This window comes from Typopeltis vanoorti, chromosome 10 (assembly GCF_054136105.1).
Source record: "Typopeltis vanoorti isolate ZY-2024b chromosome 10, IOZ_Tvanoo_1.0, whole genome shotgun sequence".
Taxonomy (NCBI): Eukaryota; Metazoa; Arthropoda; class Arachnida; order Uropygi; family Thelyphonidae; genus Typopeltis; species Typopeltis vanoorti.
In genome coordinates this window covers 4,873,044-4,894,218 of record NC_143558.1, presented here as the reverse complement: position 1 = coordinate 4,894,218, position 21,175 = coordinate 4,873,044, and the positions used below count along the sequence as shown (strand labels likewise).

Here is a 21,175-nt window from a genome sequence, read left to right as displayed (position 1 = left end):
ACAGTGATCAGCATTCGTTTTAGTAAAATTATGGAATTACAACTGTATTAGGAATAATTACTTTAATTTCCCGACGTTTCGACCTTCATATGAAGGTCATCATCTGGAGTATACACACATATATATATATATATATATATACACACAAAGACAAGCTATATTACATTTCAAACAGTATGCCAAGTGACAATAATTTAATCAACCGTTATTCTACTGGCCTGACTTCTAGTGAAAAAAATAAAAAAATAGAAACTACATCAAAGCTATATTCTATTTATGACATCATCAGAGAATAAATTCATATAGATAGTTTTTAATACAGCAAAAGTGGTGGCCTAATCTATAAATTAACATAAATGTTGTTATATTAGAGTTGAATCCTAGATTAGTTACAGTCCTAATTATAATTAACTCTTAGCCCAAAAGGTTATATGGGTATAATATGTGTCATCCATATTCTTGAGATTTTTAGACCACCATTATTGTTAAGATTAGGGTGGTTGATAAGAATTTCACAGACCTCCTTAAATTTACACTCATACCATGTTTTGGTGTGATGTAAACAACATCATCGTAAACAGCATTGACTAGAAAGGCGACTGTGCAAGAAAATAGATTAAGGTCTAACTGTACAAATTTAAACAAGGGATAAAAAAATTAACTAAACAAAACTATTGCCAGTGAGATGTATGGAGAAGAACTATTTCCATTAATAAGAATCATTCCATGCCATTTCTATTCAGATTATGGATGGAGAAGCAAGGTTACACACATATAAATGTCTCACAAGATTTGTAGAACCTTAATCTTTATTCACTAATGTTTCTCCTAGATAAAATACTGTACTTCCTCTGGCATGACTTTCCTGAAGATACTGTTTGCCTCTTTGACTTCGTCATTCACTCTGGCTACTTCACATGTAAAAGTAAGTAAACAGGACTACCATGGGTAGTTCTGCTTCTCTGACACCTGTTAACTACACTGGTTTTCATAAATTAAGGAACAAAGAGAAAAACTGTGATAACATGGGTGTGTGTGTGTATGGGGAGAACATATGAAAGTCATGTACATGATGTAAAAAGTGATGCTGAGTATGGTTATCATATACAAATGAGTGATGCTCTCAGGGATATATATACAAATGAGTAAAGGCATAAAAGCAGGAGTTTTGTAGTCGATTTCCATTTCATGTCTTGAGTGAGAATAAGACATTTTCTGATAACAAAATTCTTGGATATGGCTATAAGGCATAATTTAACCAATGAATTCAGGTGGCAAGCCATCAGACCAAAGTCAGTGGAGGAAGCCTGATGGTTTAATACTCGTCATTCCATGGTTCAAAGACTGTGGAACCAATTACAACAGTTACAATTAGCATTCCAGAGATACAGTGAAGAAAACCCACAGGATACAATCATGATGGGTGACTGACATTTCTGATTATCTGCTTCGGATCATATGCAATATGACCTTGTGTCAATTACAGGAACATCAGCAGCTGCTCCACTGTACACAGAAGCTTCATGAAGGTGGGTTGAATGCTAGGTAACCAGTAATCTGCATGCACCTCTCCCTCACTGATTCAACTGGATATTAGAGGGATGATAAACATGACTCTGGTTCTCTTCAAATAAGAGCATGCTTTCTAGAGCAGATCAAGACTTATCTGTAAACAACAGTGGTCTTGGGTCCAGTTGAATCAGTTGAATGAAAAGGACACATAGTGAAAGTAGTGTGATGGTTTTGGGGGGGGGTATCTTGTTGGGTGGACGCACTGACCTGTATGCTTCATAGAAGAACAATGACTGCTGCAATTTATAAAGACGAGATCTTGGACCCCTATGTTTGTCTCCACATGCAGGTGCAATAGGGGAGACATTTAATCCTACAAGATCATAATGCTCATTTTCATCAAGCAAAGCTCTCAGATCAATATCTTCAAGAAGAGATCATCATATGTATGGACTAGAAGGTCATCATTATGAACAATGTATTGCTGTGAGAAGCCACAACATTCTTTACTTAGTTCCTTTGATAATCTCATTTTAACCTCTTGTTTTTGACTACTGTCTTCATGTACCCATTTGTTACTGAACTATTTATTTACAAATTCCTATGGATGTTTCTTTCACATCTCATATCATACTGCTTTTCACTAAATGGTATAAAAATTCATTACGCAGTTTTTGAGTTATTGTAATTTTTAACTGAATAACTGCTATAATAAATTTTGCAAGAAAATCATGTAATACAAAGAAAAAAAACTATGAAAATAAGAAGGAACATGGAGAATAAGAAATGCATCCTGAACGAAGAACCTACAAAACAAATAAAATATTTCAGCTATTTAAGGTTTTTAGTGAAGATGGCAAATTTGGGTCAGAAATAAGACTGAATCAGATTAAAAATGAAGATGTTAAAATGGAATTTTGCCTTGTACATCTAGAAAACCAAAATAAATTCTGACAATACTTGACAATGATTGATAAAGTAATGTAGATTTATTCATGTAGTCTTTGCATACTATTCTGTACATCACTTGATGGGTGCATAACAGCCAGTTGATGACGATGATAAATCAAATTCAATCATAACTTTGTGCTAAAGTAAATAATTTAAATTTATGATTAAACTTAGGTTTAACCAATGAAATAGTGAAATCCTGAATTATCCATGGAGTTAAAAACCTAATTTCTTGGGTATTCCAATAAACTTATTTTAATAAGTTGAATATCTTTTCATGCATTCTTGAAGTAATGGCTCTAGAAGTACAATGCTAGACATGGTACTTCTAGAGCCTATTTATCAGAACACATAGTTATAGCTAGTGTGAATCTAGCACAAGTCAACCAAGTTCATAAAATTCAGCTTGATTACAATAGTCAAAATAATGATAACACCCACATTTGCATTATGATATATTAAACTGAAATAGAATATGTTAATGTAAAAAATATAACTATGATAAACTTACCACAGAGGAATTATTTATAACAACTGAGCTCCCTAAAACACACATATTTGAATCTAAAAGTGAAGTGGGTAGAATTTTGCTCCAGTGACGTTCTACTCCTATTGTAGAAGAAATCAATGTCCATCCTTGCTCAGCACCTACAGGGCAAATCTTTACATATAACAAAATATTATTTTGACATTTAACAGAGACAAGCATGTTAGACATGGTACAATGTTTTAAATAATCATCTCACACAAGAGAAAACTAAATAGAATTCATTGCTCAATATGTCATGAGCTTCATTCATAAATGTTTATGAATGAAGCTCATAAACATTTATGATTTATGAGCTTTTAAATTATGACAACAATATTCTGGTAGAAAGGCTTATATGGGATGGCACAAAAAACAGTACTGAACTTCAACACCCTCTTCAATACACACGCTATGTGAGATATGCCATTTGACTGCATGAACATTAATAGAAGAGTACATGGAGCGTCTACGCCATTACATTTAGCTGTAGCAACAGTGTTGCCATTGAAAGAAAAGACATTGTTGAGCATTATTTTCATTCATGAAGAGTTGGTAGAGCAAATGGTGCAAGCCTACGACATGTTTGTCAGCAGTTTGTTCGCCGTTTTCATAAGAGTGCCTCAAGTAATAGTAGCATCATTGCCTTAATCGAGATGTTCTGATGCACCAGGCATGTTCTGCTGTAATGCAAAGGGCATTCATAGAGACCATGAACTGTTAACACAAATGAGAATCATGGCTGTGTGTTGGAGCAAGTGTTACAGTCTCCAAAATGCAGTCAATGCTGAACAGTGGTAAAACTTGGTACACTGAGGCAGTCACTAAAGAGAATCCTTAAGGAGCTAGGTGCCTTTTTGCATGTCATTCAGGTGAGTAAGTGTTTAACAACTACGGATTATGCTGAATGGTAGGAATACTATACGCACGTGCTGATCAATGACTATGAAGATCCATCCTTTCTCCATAATGTCTGGTTCTTAGAAAAAGTGCACATCCATCCAAGTAGTCTTGTAAACAGATGAACCTACAGGTTTCTTGGTTTCTCAAGACCTGAATTTGTCCAAGAGAAGCCTCTTCATGGCAAGAAGGTAACCACCTGGTGTGCAGTTTCCGGACATGGCATAATTGGTCTCTACTTCACTGAAGAGGGTGTGGAACTGTGACTTGAATAGTAAACACTACGCTGGAGAATGTGCTAGTTCTGTTCACTCAAGATTTGAATAGGGTGTGTTGTGCAAAAAAACATTCCATTTCATGCACATGTAATCTGAGCAACTGAGTAACTTGCCACACGTCACATGGTTCTAGAGCCTATTTATCAGAACACTTCCCCAGAAGGCTCATTTCGAGATTCAGTGAGTTCAGTTTTCCTGATCTCACATCACATCAGTTGATGCCTTCATTTGAGATATGTTGAAGGAATGGGTATTCCACCATGACCTGCCTTCAAACTTGATGAACTAAGGGATAAAATACATGATGTGTCCAGCAGATGTCCCAAAACTTCTTCTCCAAGATGACAGAGAACCTCCAAATGTGCTACAAAACCTCTCTTGAAAGACAAGGTGCCCATTTCAAGCATGTAATCTACCATTATTAATGCTTTATTTGACTAAATTCCACCAATAATTGTGGATATCATCAAGTGTAAACATCGTTGTAGTTTTTCAGTACTGTTTTTTTTGGTAAGGGCATTCAAGTTTTGAATAACCATATATATTGGCTATTCATAACTATTATTTTTCAGGAAATTACCTGATCTGCACATGACAGGCCACAAGACCTATAAGCACATTAGTGCCATGTGTGAGCAAGAGGAATAAAAAAGAGGAGGAGGAGGAGTCTGTTTACATATTGCTTAAATAGCTGGTGGTTGTAATCTTTAGGGAAGGCAGAGTGGGGAAAACTGTTTCAAAAGACAGAAGTGGATGGAATGAAAGAGGAGGCAGTGAAGTTAGTGTGGTGAGTTTCAAGATGGACTGTAAAAGACTATTGGTTAACAGTGGCTCTTGTTTTAATGCTTTTTGGAGGAAAGTGGAAGAGGAATAATAATAATGGCCAGTTCAGCAGAGTACTGTCCATGAAAGTCCACATATACTAAATATTAATTATAATAACTTCAATTATGCTTCCGATATTTCAGCAACATTACATCAGGGATCACAAAACTGATATGTGCACCAAGAAATTCCGATAGTGACTGTCCTGCCTGTTTGGCCACAGTAGGACAGTTTGTAACTGTAAAGGACACGGCAGACCTAGGGGAATGTGGCTAGTGTTTGGTGGAGCAGATAATGGATGCTAATTTTTTATGTGGTCTGTAAGTAGTTGTGAGGTTGTATTTCTTTAGGATTTTTGTTACTTTTTCAGATGTGCCCTGAATATGTGGAATGGTGATAGATTTTGTGTAATCTCTGCTCTGAAGAAGGGGGGGGGGTTGTAATTCCAAAGTTTTAATATCTTATGGGGTTATAGCCATTGGCTAAGAAACTGTTGAAAATATGGTCAAGTGTAGTAGTTAGGGCATTGCAATCAGGAACTCATCATTTTTTGCATCCCCCCTCAACAATATGGATTATAAAAAACTTTATAACTGGACAAAATTAATCAGTTCTGATACTGAACTTGCCATATTCTCAACATGTTCTTAACTAATGGCTTTTTTTTTTTTTTTTTTGTTGAAAGTTTATTTTTCACTTGGTTAGAGTATAATAAATTTAGTTTAATCCTTTATCCAAGTGTGAGCAAACAAAGTTTGCACCTGAAAGTATCTTCAGGACTGGTAAGGTGGTACAACACCGGGGCAACTCATTGCAAAGGTGGAGCAAGCAACCAACACTCCTTTCTCAGTATCTCCTATAATGCAAAACACATCTCCTTGCAGATATGGCTAATGTTATGCATTAAGGGAAAGGCCAATACCCAGACTAGTTTCAACCTTTATTGAGGTCGAATGGGAGTTCATGTCTCTCATCATCGGCCTTTGGAGAATAAAGCATGCTGAGGGTCAGCGAACAGTAAGAGAGGAGAATAATGAAAGATAGAGTAGGACAGTAGGAGGTAAAAGAGGCCTCAGTCAACCTGTTAAGCCTTATATGGCTAATTGGTCTGTGACACATATTCTCAATTTATCTGTTAAAAAAAACAGAAAATTTAACCATAAAAATTTTGACTAATAGTTCACTTATAAATTTATCCTTAATAATTTCGTCAGTTAACTATGAAGGATATCCATTGACCTGTTTAGAAAACAATAATTTCAGTTAGAACTTTTTTTTTTTTTTTTTTTTAAATTACATAAAAATCAAAGGACTTAAGGTCCGGTCAGTTGAACTGAAAGGAAACAAAATAAGGAACTTGCAAACCTGGTACCACTGGGACTTAGAATGGGGTAGAAGACTGGCCCCGGAGATGCCGCTCACAAGGAGCAGCACCGCCTCACAGTAAGCCTTCGCAGCCCGGGTTCTCAGATCTACCCCCCTTATTTGGAGTAAAGGAAACCGTGCCAGCGAAAGCTTTGTGGCGAGGAAGAACAGAGTGGTTGTTACTTTTCCTAGGGAGAGTTAGGTGGAGTTTTGGAGATACTAAAGAAATGTACAGGGCTTGATGCGTCCCTCTATAAGAAAGCATATTTTCGGTGGTTTGCAGTATTTGTTCACAAATTTAAAGTCGCCTAGTAGATGTCTCTCTTGCGCAAGAAATTTAGAAAGGTAAAAAAAGAAACCTTTCCTTATTCCTGCGTACATTAAATTTGCGTCCCGTACCTGGGATTTTTTCCGTACCTTCCAGATGTGATACTTTAAGATGTTAATTAAAAAAATTGTGAATTTTTGGGTCTTGTTGACTGGTGGCAGGAATTGCAGGTATATGATTTCTTCTAGTGATAGCATCGGGATTCCCAGTGCTGTGCTCAGTCTTTGCCAGACGCGTTGGGCTGGTGGGCAAAAATAAAAGAAATGCTCCACCGTTTCCACGCCCCGGCAGACATCACAAAAGGGATCGCACGGACTGGGTACGTACCTAGATTTAACCTGTTTCACCGGGAGCCGCCCATAAGCTATTCGCCAGGCCAGATCCCGATGAAAAGGCTGTCCCCAGCTATTCTTGATGTTTTTAAAGAGAATTTCATTGTTTGTCCCGAGATTTGGTGTATCACGCCTGGAGAGTTGGAAGAAATCCCAGTATACTGCTTTCGGTTTGTGTGTGAGGATTTCTGTTCCTTTGTCTCTAAGTACTGTGAGTGATTTTACTAGTGTGCGGTACCACTTGGGCACAACCCTTGCACGGGGTCCAGCATAGTCCGTGGTTCCAAAGAGGGGGAGGAAAAGTCCTATAAAATATCTAATTAGGAGGCCTGAAATATGGTTTGAGTTTAAGGCCTTCCGTACGGTTTTGAATGTATTTGCATAAAGCAAGCTTTTGAGATCAGGCAGAACGTACCCCCCTTCTTCATGTTTTAGTTGCAGGTATTGTTTTTTAACCTCATGTTTTTTTTCATTCCAGAAGAAATCTATGAGTTTTTTGGCTAATTGGTTTTCTTGTAGCAGTGTGATGCCTGTGATATTGACTATGTGCATCAGCATTGGGGTAATGATTGTTTTTATCACTGTGGCTCTGCCATAAAAGGAGAAAAAGGTCGGTTTGAATAGACTTATCTTTTCCGTACTTATTTCCTGTAATTTTTTAACTGGTAAAGCTAGCGACTCAGAAAAGGGAACTCCTAGTATTGTTAGCGGCTGCGTATGCAGCACTAAACCGTAGGGAAGTCCGGTGTTATGGAAATTTCCAAAATTTTTGATTTTGGTTTTTTGTGCATTAACTCGGAGACCACTGACTATGCTGAAGTTTTGCAGTATGTCAAGATAGATGCAGATAGACTCAGAGTCTCTGAGTGTGGCCACTACATCATCTGCATATGCTACTATTTTGCACTGTTTGGAAACTTGGGGCAGTGGAATACCATTAATTGCAGGGGTGTTCTCTATTCTTTTGATGAGGGGTTCTAATGCTAGGGAAAAGAGAAGGGGGCTTAGTGGGCAGCCTTGCCTAACCCCTCTCTTTATACGGATTGGTTCTGTCAGAAACCCATTAATAGACAGTTGTGTCGAGGCCTCCGCGTACATATGTTTAATTGTACGCCGAAGTCTCGGGCCTATGCCCACTTTTTTTAGGGTATCCTGTAAGTACGTGTGGCTGACGCTGTCGAACGCTTTTTCCAGGTCGGTGGAGAGAAGTGCCAGGGGGTATTTTTTTTCCTTGGCCAGTCTGATTAGGTCTCTTAGCAGGAAGAGATTAAATTCCATAGATCTACCTGGGATTCCATAGACCTGTGAACTTGTTATTATGTTTTCTATTCCGCCCTTAATGCGTGTACAGATAATTTTTGTGAAAAGTTTATAGTCTAGGTTAGTTAAGGAGATGGGACGCCAGTTATTTGACAAAGTCCGATCTCGGTCTTTTTTGGGGATAAAGATTGTATAGCTCTTAGCGAATTTCTTGGGGATGTTTCCCGAAGTGAGGAATTCGTTAAAGATCTTTACTAGTGCTGGCAGTACAAGGTCCCAGATAGATCTATAGAATTCTATCCCGAGTCCGTCTGGCCCTGGGGTCTTTTTTGTCTTCATTGTTTTGCACATGGCTTTTATTTCAGCTGCAGTTATCGGCCTGTCATGCAGGGCGCTAAGATGCTCGGGAAAACGTTTGACGTCCCACTCACTGAAGTCATCCGTGCCCTGCTGGTCAGCGAAGATGCCGAGATACTGCTGGTGAAAGTGACGGAGTATTTCATGGGTGGAATTTAGAATCTGGCCTTTCTCCTCGATCTGGTAAATCGTTCTTTCATCATTTGCTGCCACCCGTTGTTGATTGTAGAATGCGGCGGAGGGTGTTTCCAAATTTCTGAGATAGAGTCTCGTGCGAAAGTCGAGGTCATCGACTCTACTCTGCCGCTCTTGCTGCAGCTCTATTTCTACCTATCTGATAAGATGTCCGCAGGGAACTCCGCTCCGTTCGCTTGACCGGTACCAGCCGAGTTCCCTGTAGAGATCCCTCAGCCGTTTACGTTGTTGGTAGACCCTTTCGCACCCACATTTTTGAAACAGTTCCTTAGCCTGCCACTTGAAGTACAGTCAGTTTTCCCAGTTGATGTTTGTCCATTCATCACAGAGTTTCTGTAGCTTGTCGCTAAAAAGACTGGGAAAGGTAGGAGGAAGCCTCCAAGGACCTCTGGCTGTTTCCATAACCTCTGGGAGTATAATTTTTAAAATGACCAATTTGTGGTCTGTTGACATGTTGTGTGCTGTGGTGTGACGTGTCCTTTGAACATACTGTTCCAAGTTTTGGGACATGTACACCCTATCTAGTCTCGTCGATATCTGGCCGCGGCACCACGTTGTTTCTACCTTCGATGGGTTATTCCTCCTCCAGACATCGACGAGATCAAAATTTACACAGCATCTTTTTAGAGCGGCGGTTCCGCCGGTTCCGGAGTTTGCGTTCCTGCCTACTTTGTCCAAACGTGTGTCTTCCACACAATTCCAGTCCCCGGCTACTATTAGGTGTTCTGCTCCCAAAAGGTAGTTTTCAAGGGCAGAGAAGAAACCGCTTCTGTGGTATGGGCTGTTCGGGGCGTATACTGCAACAAGCCGGATGGTACGGCCACCGTACTTCCAGTCTACCGTTATTAGACGTCCCATGGCGTCCTTCTGGACGTTGAAGAACCCCCCCCCCGTGATTGGGGGGCGAATTAGTATCCCCACCCCTCGCGAGTGAGCATCCCCAAAGCACCAGTAGCTGGTAACTGGGTAGCTTCTCGAGAAGTTCTCCATGTCCCAATGCTTATAAAAATGGGTTTCTTGAATCAGGAGGATATTAATTTTGTACCTTAACATTAGCTTCCAGACAGTGCTTTGTGCGAAGGGGTTGCGTAAACCGTTGGTGTTTAAAGTGGCAATTTTAAAATCCATGTTGGTATTTGGAGGAAGGGGGGGGGGGTGTGTTGTCTGTTTGTTGCTCTACATGTTCCACCTGTGATTCACTATCGGAGCTGTTTGGAATATCCATAACGAGGTCGTTTTGAAATTCCATTTCTGTGATGCTATAAATGTCCGTGCTGCAGATATGTGAATGGGGTTCTGCAGGTTGGTCTGCTACTGGGGATAGGTTTCCTGTCTTTGTTACCGCCTCCTCAAGGGGCTGGGTGCCTTCGCGTTGGCTTGTAGTTTGGATGTTGTCCATTTCATCTTCTGACGAGAGTAGGCTGCTTTGTTTAGCCTTTTTTTTCTCTTCTGTTTCTGCCTCTCTTGTGCGCTTTATTGGGGCACTGGTTGTTACGACTTCTTCCTCTTTGCTGCGGGTTTCTAAGTTGGCTGTTATTTCCTTGATGTGGTGGGTTGCCCTGGGTGTCATACCCGTTACGGGTTTCATGGAGGTTGTGTTTTCTGCTAGTGTTTCTTTTTCGGTCTGTTGCCGGAGCTCTGGAAAATCGCTCCCTGATGATACCTCAGGTTTACCGAGGGGTATAGCCCTGATCGGTGTTATGGTCCCTCCAGTTGCTTCTGAGACTGTTCTGTGTGAGCACGTGTCCACTTTATGGGTCAAGTCCCCACATTTAAGACAAGCTTCTGTGCAGTTTACTATTTTGTGCTCTGTTGATTTGCAATTTCTGCACTGTAGTTTTGGGCATTCTGCCCCTAGGTGACCCTCAGAGTTACATCGGAAACACAATCTTTTAACACCCGGGTAGTTAACCATGATCCTTGTTTGGCCCACTAAAATGAAGTTGGGAACTTCCTTTTTCATATCCATTTGTATTTCAACGTCGCCTGTTTTCCAGCCTTTGTAATCTGGATGTTCAAATGCTTTGATACTAATAATATCGCCCCATTGGCTAAAAAATTTCTTGACGTTGTCTTCATTCTCCAGGTATTCCAAGGGAAATCTAGTTATTCTTAAGGTTTTCCGTAAACTCCCTATTAAATAAGGTGTGATCGTTTGTCCTGCACAGGGGGAACCCTCTAATAATTTGCTTCTTGTTTGGTCATTTTTTACTACAATTTGGAATCTTTCTTTTGAGTACGGTGTGAAACCGTATATGTTTTCTGCCCCTACTGTATCAATCAGAGCTTTCACTAACGTCTGCTCATCTGGGAGCCGCTTGACTTCGATGCCAAGTGTTCTAGTTCTGGGTAAGAATAAAGGCATTGTTGGGGGAAGACCTAACTACTGGCTGTAGAAGGGGGGGGGGTAAAGGAGGGCGAAGTCGGGGAACGCCCGGTGTCCCTCACAACAAGCGAAGAGATACCAGAAGGAATGGGTAAAAGAGCCAATAATAAGAAAAAAGGTCTTACCAACACTGAGGTACTTCTGCAGAAAATGAGCATGGAGCTCTCTCTTCGGGCCGGGGGAACTGGATCCTCTTTTGGACTGGTAGGCACAGGTGCTTTCTTCTTCGAACTGGAGCTGTCTTTCACGTCTTGGCGAATAAGGTCTCTTCAGTGGGAGCCAGGCCCAAGCTGAGATACCAGGTAGAAGCATTCGCAGGGCATCTCTACCTATAGGAGTTGCCAAATGGTGTGCCACCCTTTTTTAATAAATTACTCTGGATTTAGAGAAAGATGTTGAAAGTTTATTTTTCACTTGGTTAGAGTATAATAAATTTAGTTTAATCATTTATCCAAGTGTAACCAAACAAAGTTTGCACCTGAAGTATCTTCAGGACTGGGTAAGGTGGTACAACACCAGGGCAACTCGTTGCAAAGGTGGAGTATGCTACCAACACTCCTGTCTCAGTATCTCCTATAATGCAAAACACATCTCCTTGTGGATATGTCTAATGTTATGCATTAAGGGAAGGGCCACTACCCAGACTAGTTTTGACCTTTATTGAGGTCTCTTCAGTGGGAGCCAGGCCCAAGCTGAGATACCAGGCAGAAGCATTCGCAGGTCATCTCTACCTATACTGAGACAGGAGTGTTGGTAGCTTGCTCCACCTTTGCAATGAGTTGCCCCAGTGTTGTACCACCTTACCCAGTCCTGAAGATACTTTCAGGTGCAAACTTTGTTTGCTCACACTTGGATAAAGGATTAAACTAAATTTATTATACTGTAACCAAGTGAAAAATAAACTTTGAACATCTTTCTCTAAATCCAGAGTAATTTATTAAAAAAGGGTGGCACACCATTTGGCAACTCCTATAGGTGTTTTGCATTATAGGAGATACTGAGACAGGAGTGTTTGTAGCATGCTCCACCTTTGCAACGAGTTTCCCTGGTGTTGTACCACCTTACCCAGTCCTGAAGATACTTTCAGGCGCAAACTTTGTTTGCTCACACTTGGATAAAGGATTAAACTAAATTTATTATAACTAATGGCTACAACTGCTACCCCCTACAAAACACCAAAACTCTGTAACCTCTCTTTCAGAGTAGAGATTACACAAAAACTATTACCATTCCATATATTCGTTGGTGCATCCAAAAAAAATTAACAAAAATCCTAAAGAAATACAACCTTACAATCACTTACAGACCACACAAAAAATTGACATCCCTTATCTGCTCCACCAAAGAACAGCCACATTCCCTGGACCTACCAGGTGTCTACTAAGTCCCTTGCAGTTGCAAACTGTACTACTACTACAGCCAATATTGGAATTTCTGGTTCCATCATTTCAACTGTTCTGGACTTCCTGATCATGCTTTAGATCGCTACCACAGGATATGCTGGAAGAAGGCCACTATTGCACCATAGCAAATACAAATATGAGAAGCAATTCCCGAAATCTGCCTCAGCCCTAAGAAACTTTTCAAACTTCAACAAATTTGGATGGATGAAACTGCCCCAAATTTGGGAAGCACTCATTCTCAGATCTTCAGCTCAATGGTCAAGACCACCCAATTTAGCCAACTAGGGAGCAAAGACTCTAGGCCTGACTTTCATTGCCTTTCTTCAGCTTCATTTACCCAGAGTTAGTGCTGGATGCACATATCATTGTTCTGTGGTCCCTGATGATGGCAATATAACACTGCTGAAATATCAGAAGTATTAATTAAAGTTATTATGATTAATATTTAGTATGCATTGTAATTTCCTGAAAAATAATAGTTATGAATACAAGAACGAGTCATACAGCATATGTATAACATCACATGCTTTGATCGCAGCCTGAACAAGTAGGAAGAAAGTGGGTATAGATGTATAATTAATTAATTGAAAAAAATTACAAACATATAGTCTGTCCAATTCAGATTACATGGTGGGATACAGTTCACATAATTCAAAAATTATCAGATTTGAATTTACCATTCTGTAGTTTCAAAGTGTAGGTATCAATGAGATGAGAAGCAAGGCCTCATTCCAAAAATCTTATATAATCTTGATTTACTTGGGTTCTAAATAGTTTTGACTTCAAAGAGTTCAGCCGTCACTGTTATAAAACGTAAGCAAGTAACTGAGACATGATCTACCCTTCACAAAACCATGTTGTTCCCCATACGGTATCCCATTTTCATCTATCCAATCCTATATTTTTCTCTTGACTAATTTCTCCAAGACCTTGACAAAGACTGCTGATATGCTAATCGGTCGGTAATTTACAACAGCAGTCTTGGAACCTCCTTTGTGCAGTGGAACTATTTTCCCCTCTTTCCACCCCCTCGGGGACTAACCCAGACCCGAGATTCAAATTAAACAAAATGGTCAAGGGCACTGACAATTCTTTAGTCGCTTCACGTACAACACAAGCTGGTATACCATCCAATCCCACAGATGTATTGACATTGAGGTTTTGTAATACACTACTCACCTCCGCTTCATTCACCACAATTCCCGTATAATCTATTGGCTCATTCATTCCTGCAATGTCACCACCTGGATGATATATTCTTGCAAAGTGCTCGCTCAGTAATTCAACTATATCAACTGATTCAGTTACCTCCCTACCATCGGCATTCTTTAAAATCATTCTGCCATATACATTTTTTCTTTTACTTGCAACATATCGAAAAAACTGTTTGGGATTCTCTTTAGCCTGCATGGCTAATGTTCTTTCATAATCCGTTTTTGCTTTTCTTACCACACTCGTTACCCTTCTGGCCTGCACTTTATACCGTTCATGTGCCTGCCGGTCACCTTTCTCCTTAAATTCCCTCCATAGTTATTTCTTTTTTTTTTTTTTTTTGTAGCTCAAGCTTAATGGTGTTATTCATCCATTTAACCCCTACTTGATTTATTATTCGGACTCTAGGTATACAGTCAGCCATTGCCTCATGCAAACACTTCCTAACTGCTCCCATGCACTATCAACATCTAGTCCTTGCAGTTTTACATGCCATGGCACTGAACCAATCAAACTCCTAAGCTTGTCATACTTACCAGCCCGATAATTCCATATGTACCCTGTCTTAATTCTAAATTCCACACCTTTAGCCACCTCCCAAGTCAAGACCCTATGATCACTCTCACCAATTGGTGGCAACATGGTCATATTTGTTACAGCCAAATTCTCAGATGCAATTACTAGGTCAAGCACTCTTTGACCTCTAGTATTTTCCATTACATGCAGCCGCAGATAGTTATCCCTTAATAACCGCATAAAATCCAATTCCTTCCTCCCATGTGTCCTCTCCTCACTCCAATCAATTTTTGACCATAGTTGAAATCTCCTATAATAATTAGCCTCCTTCCACTCATTTCTTCTATTTGCTTGTGCATACTATCTCCACCATCTATTCCATCACCTGGTCTATAGCAGCACCCACTTGTATATTTTGTTCTCCTAGTTTCAATCTCACACCAAATAGCCTCAAATGTTCTCTTTTCTCTATCCTGCAGTTCCACTTCTATTCTACTTGGTTGCAGCTCATTAGCTATCATCAATAACACTCCTCCCTCACATTTTATTCTCCCTGTCACTCCTGAACACACTATACCCATCACATTCAATCCCACTAGCTATATCATCTTCTGTCAGCCATGTTTCACTAATGCCAATAACCTGTGGCCTGGAGGTGCCAACCAAGGCCAAAAATTCTTCCTTCTTGTTCCTAATACGTCTGGCATAGTATACATGAATTGCAGAAGCCCATTTGTCCCATCCCTATTTTGATGCCTTATACTAACTATCCCATTCTGATTCGTAGTCTTTCGTACTCGCTTGGGCATATTACACACGTTCATACACTCAATTGTCTCCCTAAAGTCTGCATATCTACTCCCCCCCCCTTAACAACTCTAGTTTCCCTGATTCTGCACATCCACTTCCACTACATTTGACAACACCTTTTAAAGTCTCCGTACACCAAATCCATTCAAATGTAAACCATCCATCTTATATAAATCCTTTCATCCATCGAACTCACTCCACACATCCACACCACTCGTCCTGCATAATTCATGCATAAAGTCATTTGCAATTATGGCCCTCCTTCTATACTCTTCACTGTCATACCGTGGCAACAGGAGAATTCTATGGTGGTATCACTTCCCCTAGACCTACCTGGTGTATACCAGGTCCCTTGCAAATTGTCCTACTTTGGCCAAACAGGCAGGACAGCAAATATCAGGATTTCAGAACACAAAGAATATATCCTGTTTCACCAGTACAGTCACTCTGGGCTGGCAGACCATGCCTTAGACACCCACCATAGAATTCGTTGGAAGAAAACTAAAATAATACACCACAGCAAGTTTAAGTGTGAAAGATTATTCAAGGAATCATCAGCAGCTCTAAAAAACGTTCCAAACCTCAACAAATTTGGGTGCTGAAACTACCCCAAATTTGGGAGACTTACATTATGAGAACTTCAGCCCAACGGCCAAGACAACCAAATTAGTCCGCCAGAGGGCACCATTGGGACTTTAGGAACAATATTAGTTTCTTGCCTTCTTCCTCATTTGCTTTTATTAGTGCCTGTGTGCACATACCATATTTTTATGTTCCTGAAAATGGCAACGTGACGTTGCTGAAATATTGAAGTTATTCATTAAAGTTGCATTTAATTAATATCCTTTATATGCGTTGTTAATTCCGTAAGCTAATTACCAGTTAACTTGAATAAATTAACTGAAAAGTATCACCTACTACTTCTAAAATTTTGGCTTCAAATTTTTATTTTTAACTCCTTTTTAGCTCTTTTTTTTTTAAGATTTAGCTGTTTTTAGTAATTTTCATTTGGCAACAGTAATACCAAGATGCTCAACTACAGTTGCTTCAAATTTGATCATCTATTTTTTGAATCGTGTGAAACCCTATGCCACTGTCCTAATCTTAATCAGACAGACTGTATGCCTATCTCTAAGTTTTGGGAACTGATTGCTGTTAATTGTTTATAACTTTTTACAATTAATTAATTATACATCTATACCCATTTCTCTGAACTCTAATAGTGTTTTCTCCTACTTGTGTAGCTGCAACTGAGACATGATATTATACACATGCATGACTCATTCTTGTATTCATAATTTAAATGTTGTTGCTGATTCTATCTTCTCCCAGAATGAAGCCTCATGACATATTGAGCAAAATATATGGGGCAAATTAGGTAATAAATTCTATTTAGTCTTCTCTTACATGTGTGGAGCCTTTTATTACTAACATTATACTCAACTATTATATAATTTAAAATTACTTAAAATACAGCATATATTACAATAGCATGTGTGTACTGAATGTTTAAAATTGGATTATGTTAAATCAATATCATAAAATTTTTATTTTATAAAATCAAATAAAAACATTAATTTAGAAACATACAAAAGAAAAACTCAAACAACAACTTAAGACAATAGAGAAGTTTTTTTATTTCATTTGATTATCTAGTAAATTAAAGTTGACAAATTACATTATTGTTTAATTAGTTACCCAAATGTAAGCAAAGCTTGTGCATTAAATATTTTCATGACTAGGCTACTTGTATATAGAAGCAGTTGACTTGACATAAATTGCCTCACACTTCAGAAAATGAGTGTGCTTTGCATTATGGGAAATGCACGATCCCACAGTCTTGATACACATAGTACCTATTCATTCCTGGACTTTCTCCAGCATTTTTCTAACACCTAAATAGGAGACTAGATCTGTTCATAGTATTTCAGATGCAATCTGACTTAATTCAGAGGTATACAATCATCTCACCCCTACTTGTTTAGTTCATTACCTCACTTCAAAGTTTATTTGTTTCAAGTAATACGCTTCAAGTGTTTCATGTATTTCAAGAATGATAGTGAGCTATTTAGATTTGCTTTGAATCTCATACTAATCTCATATGAAATTTAAATCACAGCCTTCTTTCATAAAATTTCATGACCACTTTATATAACACTTTATGATTGTATATTACAAAGAAAATGCTTGATGGAATGACAGTGATCACGACTGCCTCAGCTGAACAAATGATATGTACTTTAATGTTGTACCATTCAGTTGATTGAGCTGCATTATAACTATCTAAACACATTCCCTCTCAAAGTCAATAGATTACGGATGGGACTCGCTTCATGCTGGATTTCAATGTATACTATAATTAGGACAAGAATGCTCTGATGACTCAAGTTCGTACAACACAGAGAAGAAGTGATGAAAAGAACTGCAAAGTAGGCTCTCAGAGTATGGAAACATTGGATCGTGTTGCTTAATGTTGTTAGTGAACAAGCGGAGTATAAGTCAGAAGACACAATTCAATAGTGAGGGTTATGCAGAATGGGTTGAAGAACGAAGGTTAAATATTAGCAGTAGAATACCACTATAGAACTATAAAAATAAAATAAGTATAAAAATTAAACTTCAACTTTATCTAATAACTTATATGTGTTCTGCTATTCCTAACAAGTTCATAAATTTGGTTAGGCATGGACTCTACCAATGTACAATACATTTTTCTTATTTCTGAATCTTGAAATCATACGTTCATAATGGATTATATTAACATAAATAAAGAGCCAATAGGCTTCATTTCAGCGATGTAAACATTATTTAAATTAATCATCATCATCAAATTCCTGACATGTAACCTCAAGGGATGTACAGGATATGATAGTACTACATGAAAAATTTACATCATTACTAACTTTGTATCCACAATTTTCCTCCAAATCAGTCTGTTACTTGTCAAGACTCCAACATTATCAGATCTTATATTTTTATCGTCTAAGGCACTTTTTACCGTATCAATCCACCTATATCTTGGTCTTCCCCTGTGTCATTTTCCTGCCAACCTGGCAGACAACACTTGCTTTGCTAATCTTTCCTCGCCCATTCTGTTTAAGTGACCATACCACCTGAAATTAGCTCTCTTAACGCATTTCTGGATGCTAACAATGTCTAGTTCTTTTCTAATATCCTCATTTTTAATATGATATTGCCATTGATGCCATCTATTCACGCCTCTAATCTTACTCAGGACTCTCATATCTGCGGTCTCTAGTCTTTGGTCAAGTGTTTTACTTCTGATCCAGCTCTCAGATCCATAAGTTAAAATTGGCTTGAATACTGTCTTGTATACAGATAATATAGTGTTTTGACTAATTTCTCTCTTATTTCATAATAAATTTATTCATTTGATTTCCTACCATACTAGCTTTCTTGATTCTGTTGTCTATTTCCATATTTAATTTACCATCTTCACTAAAAATCGTGCCTAAGTAGCTGAAATATTTTACTTGTTCCACAGGTTCTCCATTCACAACACTGTTGACATTTTCAACAATTCTACCTATTTTTATTGTCTTTGTCTATTTATTGCTGACCTTCATACCATAGCTATTACAACAGTTATTCCATTTAGTAAAGGAATCTTGCAAACTTGTAGCAGATTTATTTAGAAGAATAACATCGTCTGCATAAAGCAAAGAGCTGACATTAACATCTCCAATTCTGATATCGTGTCTAATACTTTCCTTCATAATGTGATCCATATAGATAATGAATAACAGAAGGGATAACGTAGATCCTTGTCTCACACCGGATTTAACATTAAACCATCTGCCTGTACTTCCTTCAATTCTAACTAACTTACAACTCAAATAAAGACTAAGTATTGCTTGATATAATGCTCCATTGACACCATATAACTGTAGTGTATTGAAAACTTCTCTCTTGGCACCTTGTCATGTGCCTTTTCCAGATCGACAAAACTTAAATACAGATCTTTGTCATATTCCCAAGCTTTCTCAACTAGTTGTCGTAAAGTGAAGATCTGATCCTGACAGCCTCTATTTGGCCTGAACCCAGCTTGTTCTTCACCAAGCTGGGTTCAGGCCAAACTGTTCCTCAATTCTTCTCAACCGTTTCTCAAGTATACTTGCATAGATCTTGCCAGGAACACTCGGTAGGGAAATACCTCGGAAATTCTCACATTCAGTTTTATTTCCCTTTTTATATATGGGTACTATGAGAGCTCTACTCCAATCATTGGGAATTTGTCCCTCTGCTCACGCCTTCTGAACTATGCAGTGCAGCCACTGTAAGACTTTTATACCACCATACTTCAGCATTTCTGGTCGAATATCATCTACTCCTGCTGCCTTTCCGCATTTCAAGCCTTTGATCTCTTTTTCTACTTCAAGTATGGATATGTATTCCTGACTGTATGCCTGTTGAGTGTTTTTTTTTATCATTGTGCTATCACTGCTTGTTCCATTTAGTAATTTTTCGAAATAATTACACCATGCTTCAAGAATATCTTTTTTCTCCTGTTTTCATGTCACCTTTATCATCTCTAATTCCTTTTACAGCACTCTTTCCTACATTTCTGAGCTTCTTCAACAACCTCCATAATATCTTACCACCTTCTTGATATTTATTTTCTATGATCTTACCAAAGTCCTCCCATGACGTTTGTTTAGCTAGTTTTACACAGTGTTTAGCTTTCTTACATTTGTCTCTGTATTCTCTAAGAGACAAATGACTTATTTGCCAGGAACTTTTGATATGTTTTCTTCTTTTCCTTCACTGCCTCTTTAACTTCCTGTGTCCACCATGGTGTTCTGATTTTTCTATCCTTGCAGACAACCTCACCACATGCCTCTCTGACCGAATCAATCAGGGTTTTTCTTCAAGGCTTGCCACTGAATCTCCAAGGTTTGGAGATTTCATTTTGTTTTCACTGAATCTCCACTTGGAGATTCAGTGAAAACAAAATGAAAGAGTTCTCAAACTCTTTCATTTTGTTTTCAATAATCTTCGTGTATTTTAGTCTACAGTTCACATCTGAGAGCTGCTCAATTTTTATTCGCTTTAAAACTTTCTTACATGTTATTCTTTTCAATATGAAATTCAATTTTATCTTGCTCAAGACTAAATAGTGATCACTTCCAATTTCAAATCCTCTGTACACTCTGGTGTCCTGCACCAGGGAGAAACATCACTATCAACAATAACATACTCAATGAGACTTTTCTTATTCGTTGCCTCTTCTCTCCATGTGAATTTGTGCACATTTTTATGTTGGAACATGGTGTTAGTAATAACTATTCCATGTCCTGAGCAGAAATCCAACAGATATTTGCCATTATTAGTAGCTTTGCTCTTTTCTCCAAAATTTTCCCAAAATATTTTTGTATGTCTGACAATCATTTCCTACTCTGCTATTTAGATCCCCAACAAGGACCAACTTTTCCTTTTTCATTGTGTCAGTTGCTTTCTCTAAGCATCAAAAAATTACTCACTTCTATCTTAGTAGAATCTTCTGTGCGACCATTTCACAAATAAGTCTCATTGTCCAGTTCCCCATTCTCATATTTGCCCTCATTAGTCTACTTTAGACTGACTGCCATTCAAGAAGATTAGCCTCGTATTTTGTGTTGAATACTATGGCTACTCCTTCTTTTCCTTGATTGCCATTGCCTGAATATAACATTTTGTATTTATTGCTCAGAAAGATCTCACTAGTTTTTGTCTTTTCTGTTTCAGTTACCCCTATTATGTCGATCTGGTACTTATCTAATTCCTCAGCTAGCTCCATTTCTTTGCCATTCAGGCTTCTTATGTTGATAGTACCGATCTTTAACTCTAGTAATGTTGAGTTGGGGTGTGTTTTCAGATTTGTTCCAGTAGCTGACTTTTCGCTGTTCGCCCTGGTTCCCTGGCGAAAACAATGGGGGGGGGGGGGGGCTTGTTTAACCGGGCGACGCCCCAGCCAGCATGAAATTTTGTCATGTTGTACCATAATTTTTTATTTTGGTTT

The 21,175-nt window shown here is 38.5% G+C and overlaps 1 protein-coding gene across 4 annotated transcripts in view; it reads right to left on the bottom strand.

Moving 5' to 3' along the window:
* The window catches only part of LOC150102142 (uncharacterized), a 385,716-nt gene that overhangs the window by 318,744 nt on the left and 45,797 nt on the right, over positions 1-21,175 (bottom strand). For 3 of the 4 annotated variants that reach the window (XM_090399664.1, XM_090399665.1, XM_090399668.1), the window contains exon 3: positions 2,975-3,124. In XM_090399664.1, the coding sequence (XP_090255790.1) occupies positions 2,975-3,124 (150 nt within the window). The remainder of the gene's footprint in view (positions 1-2,974; positions 3,125-21,175) is intronic. The other variant, XM_090399666.1, reaches the window with a different exon arrangement.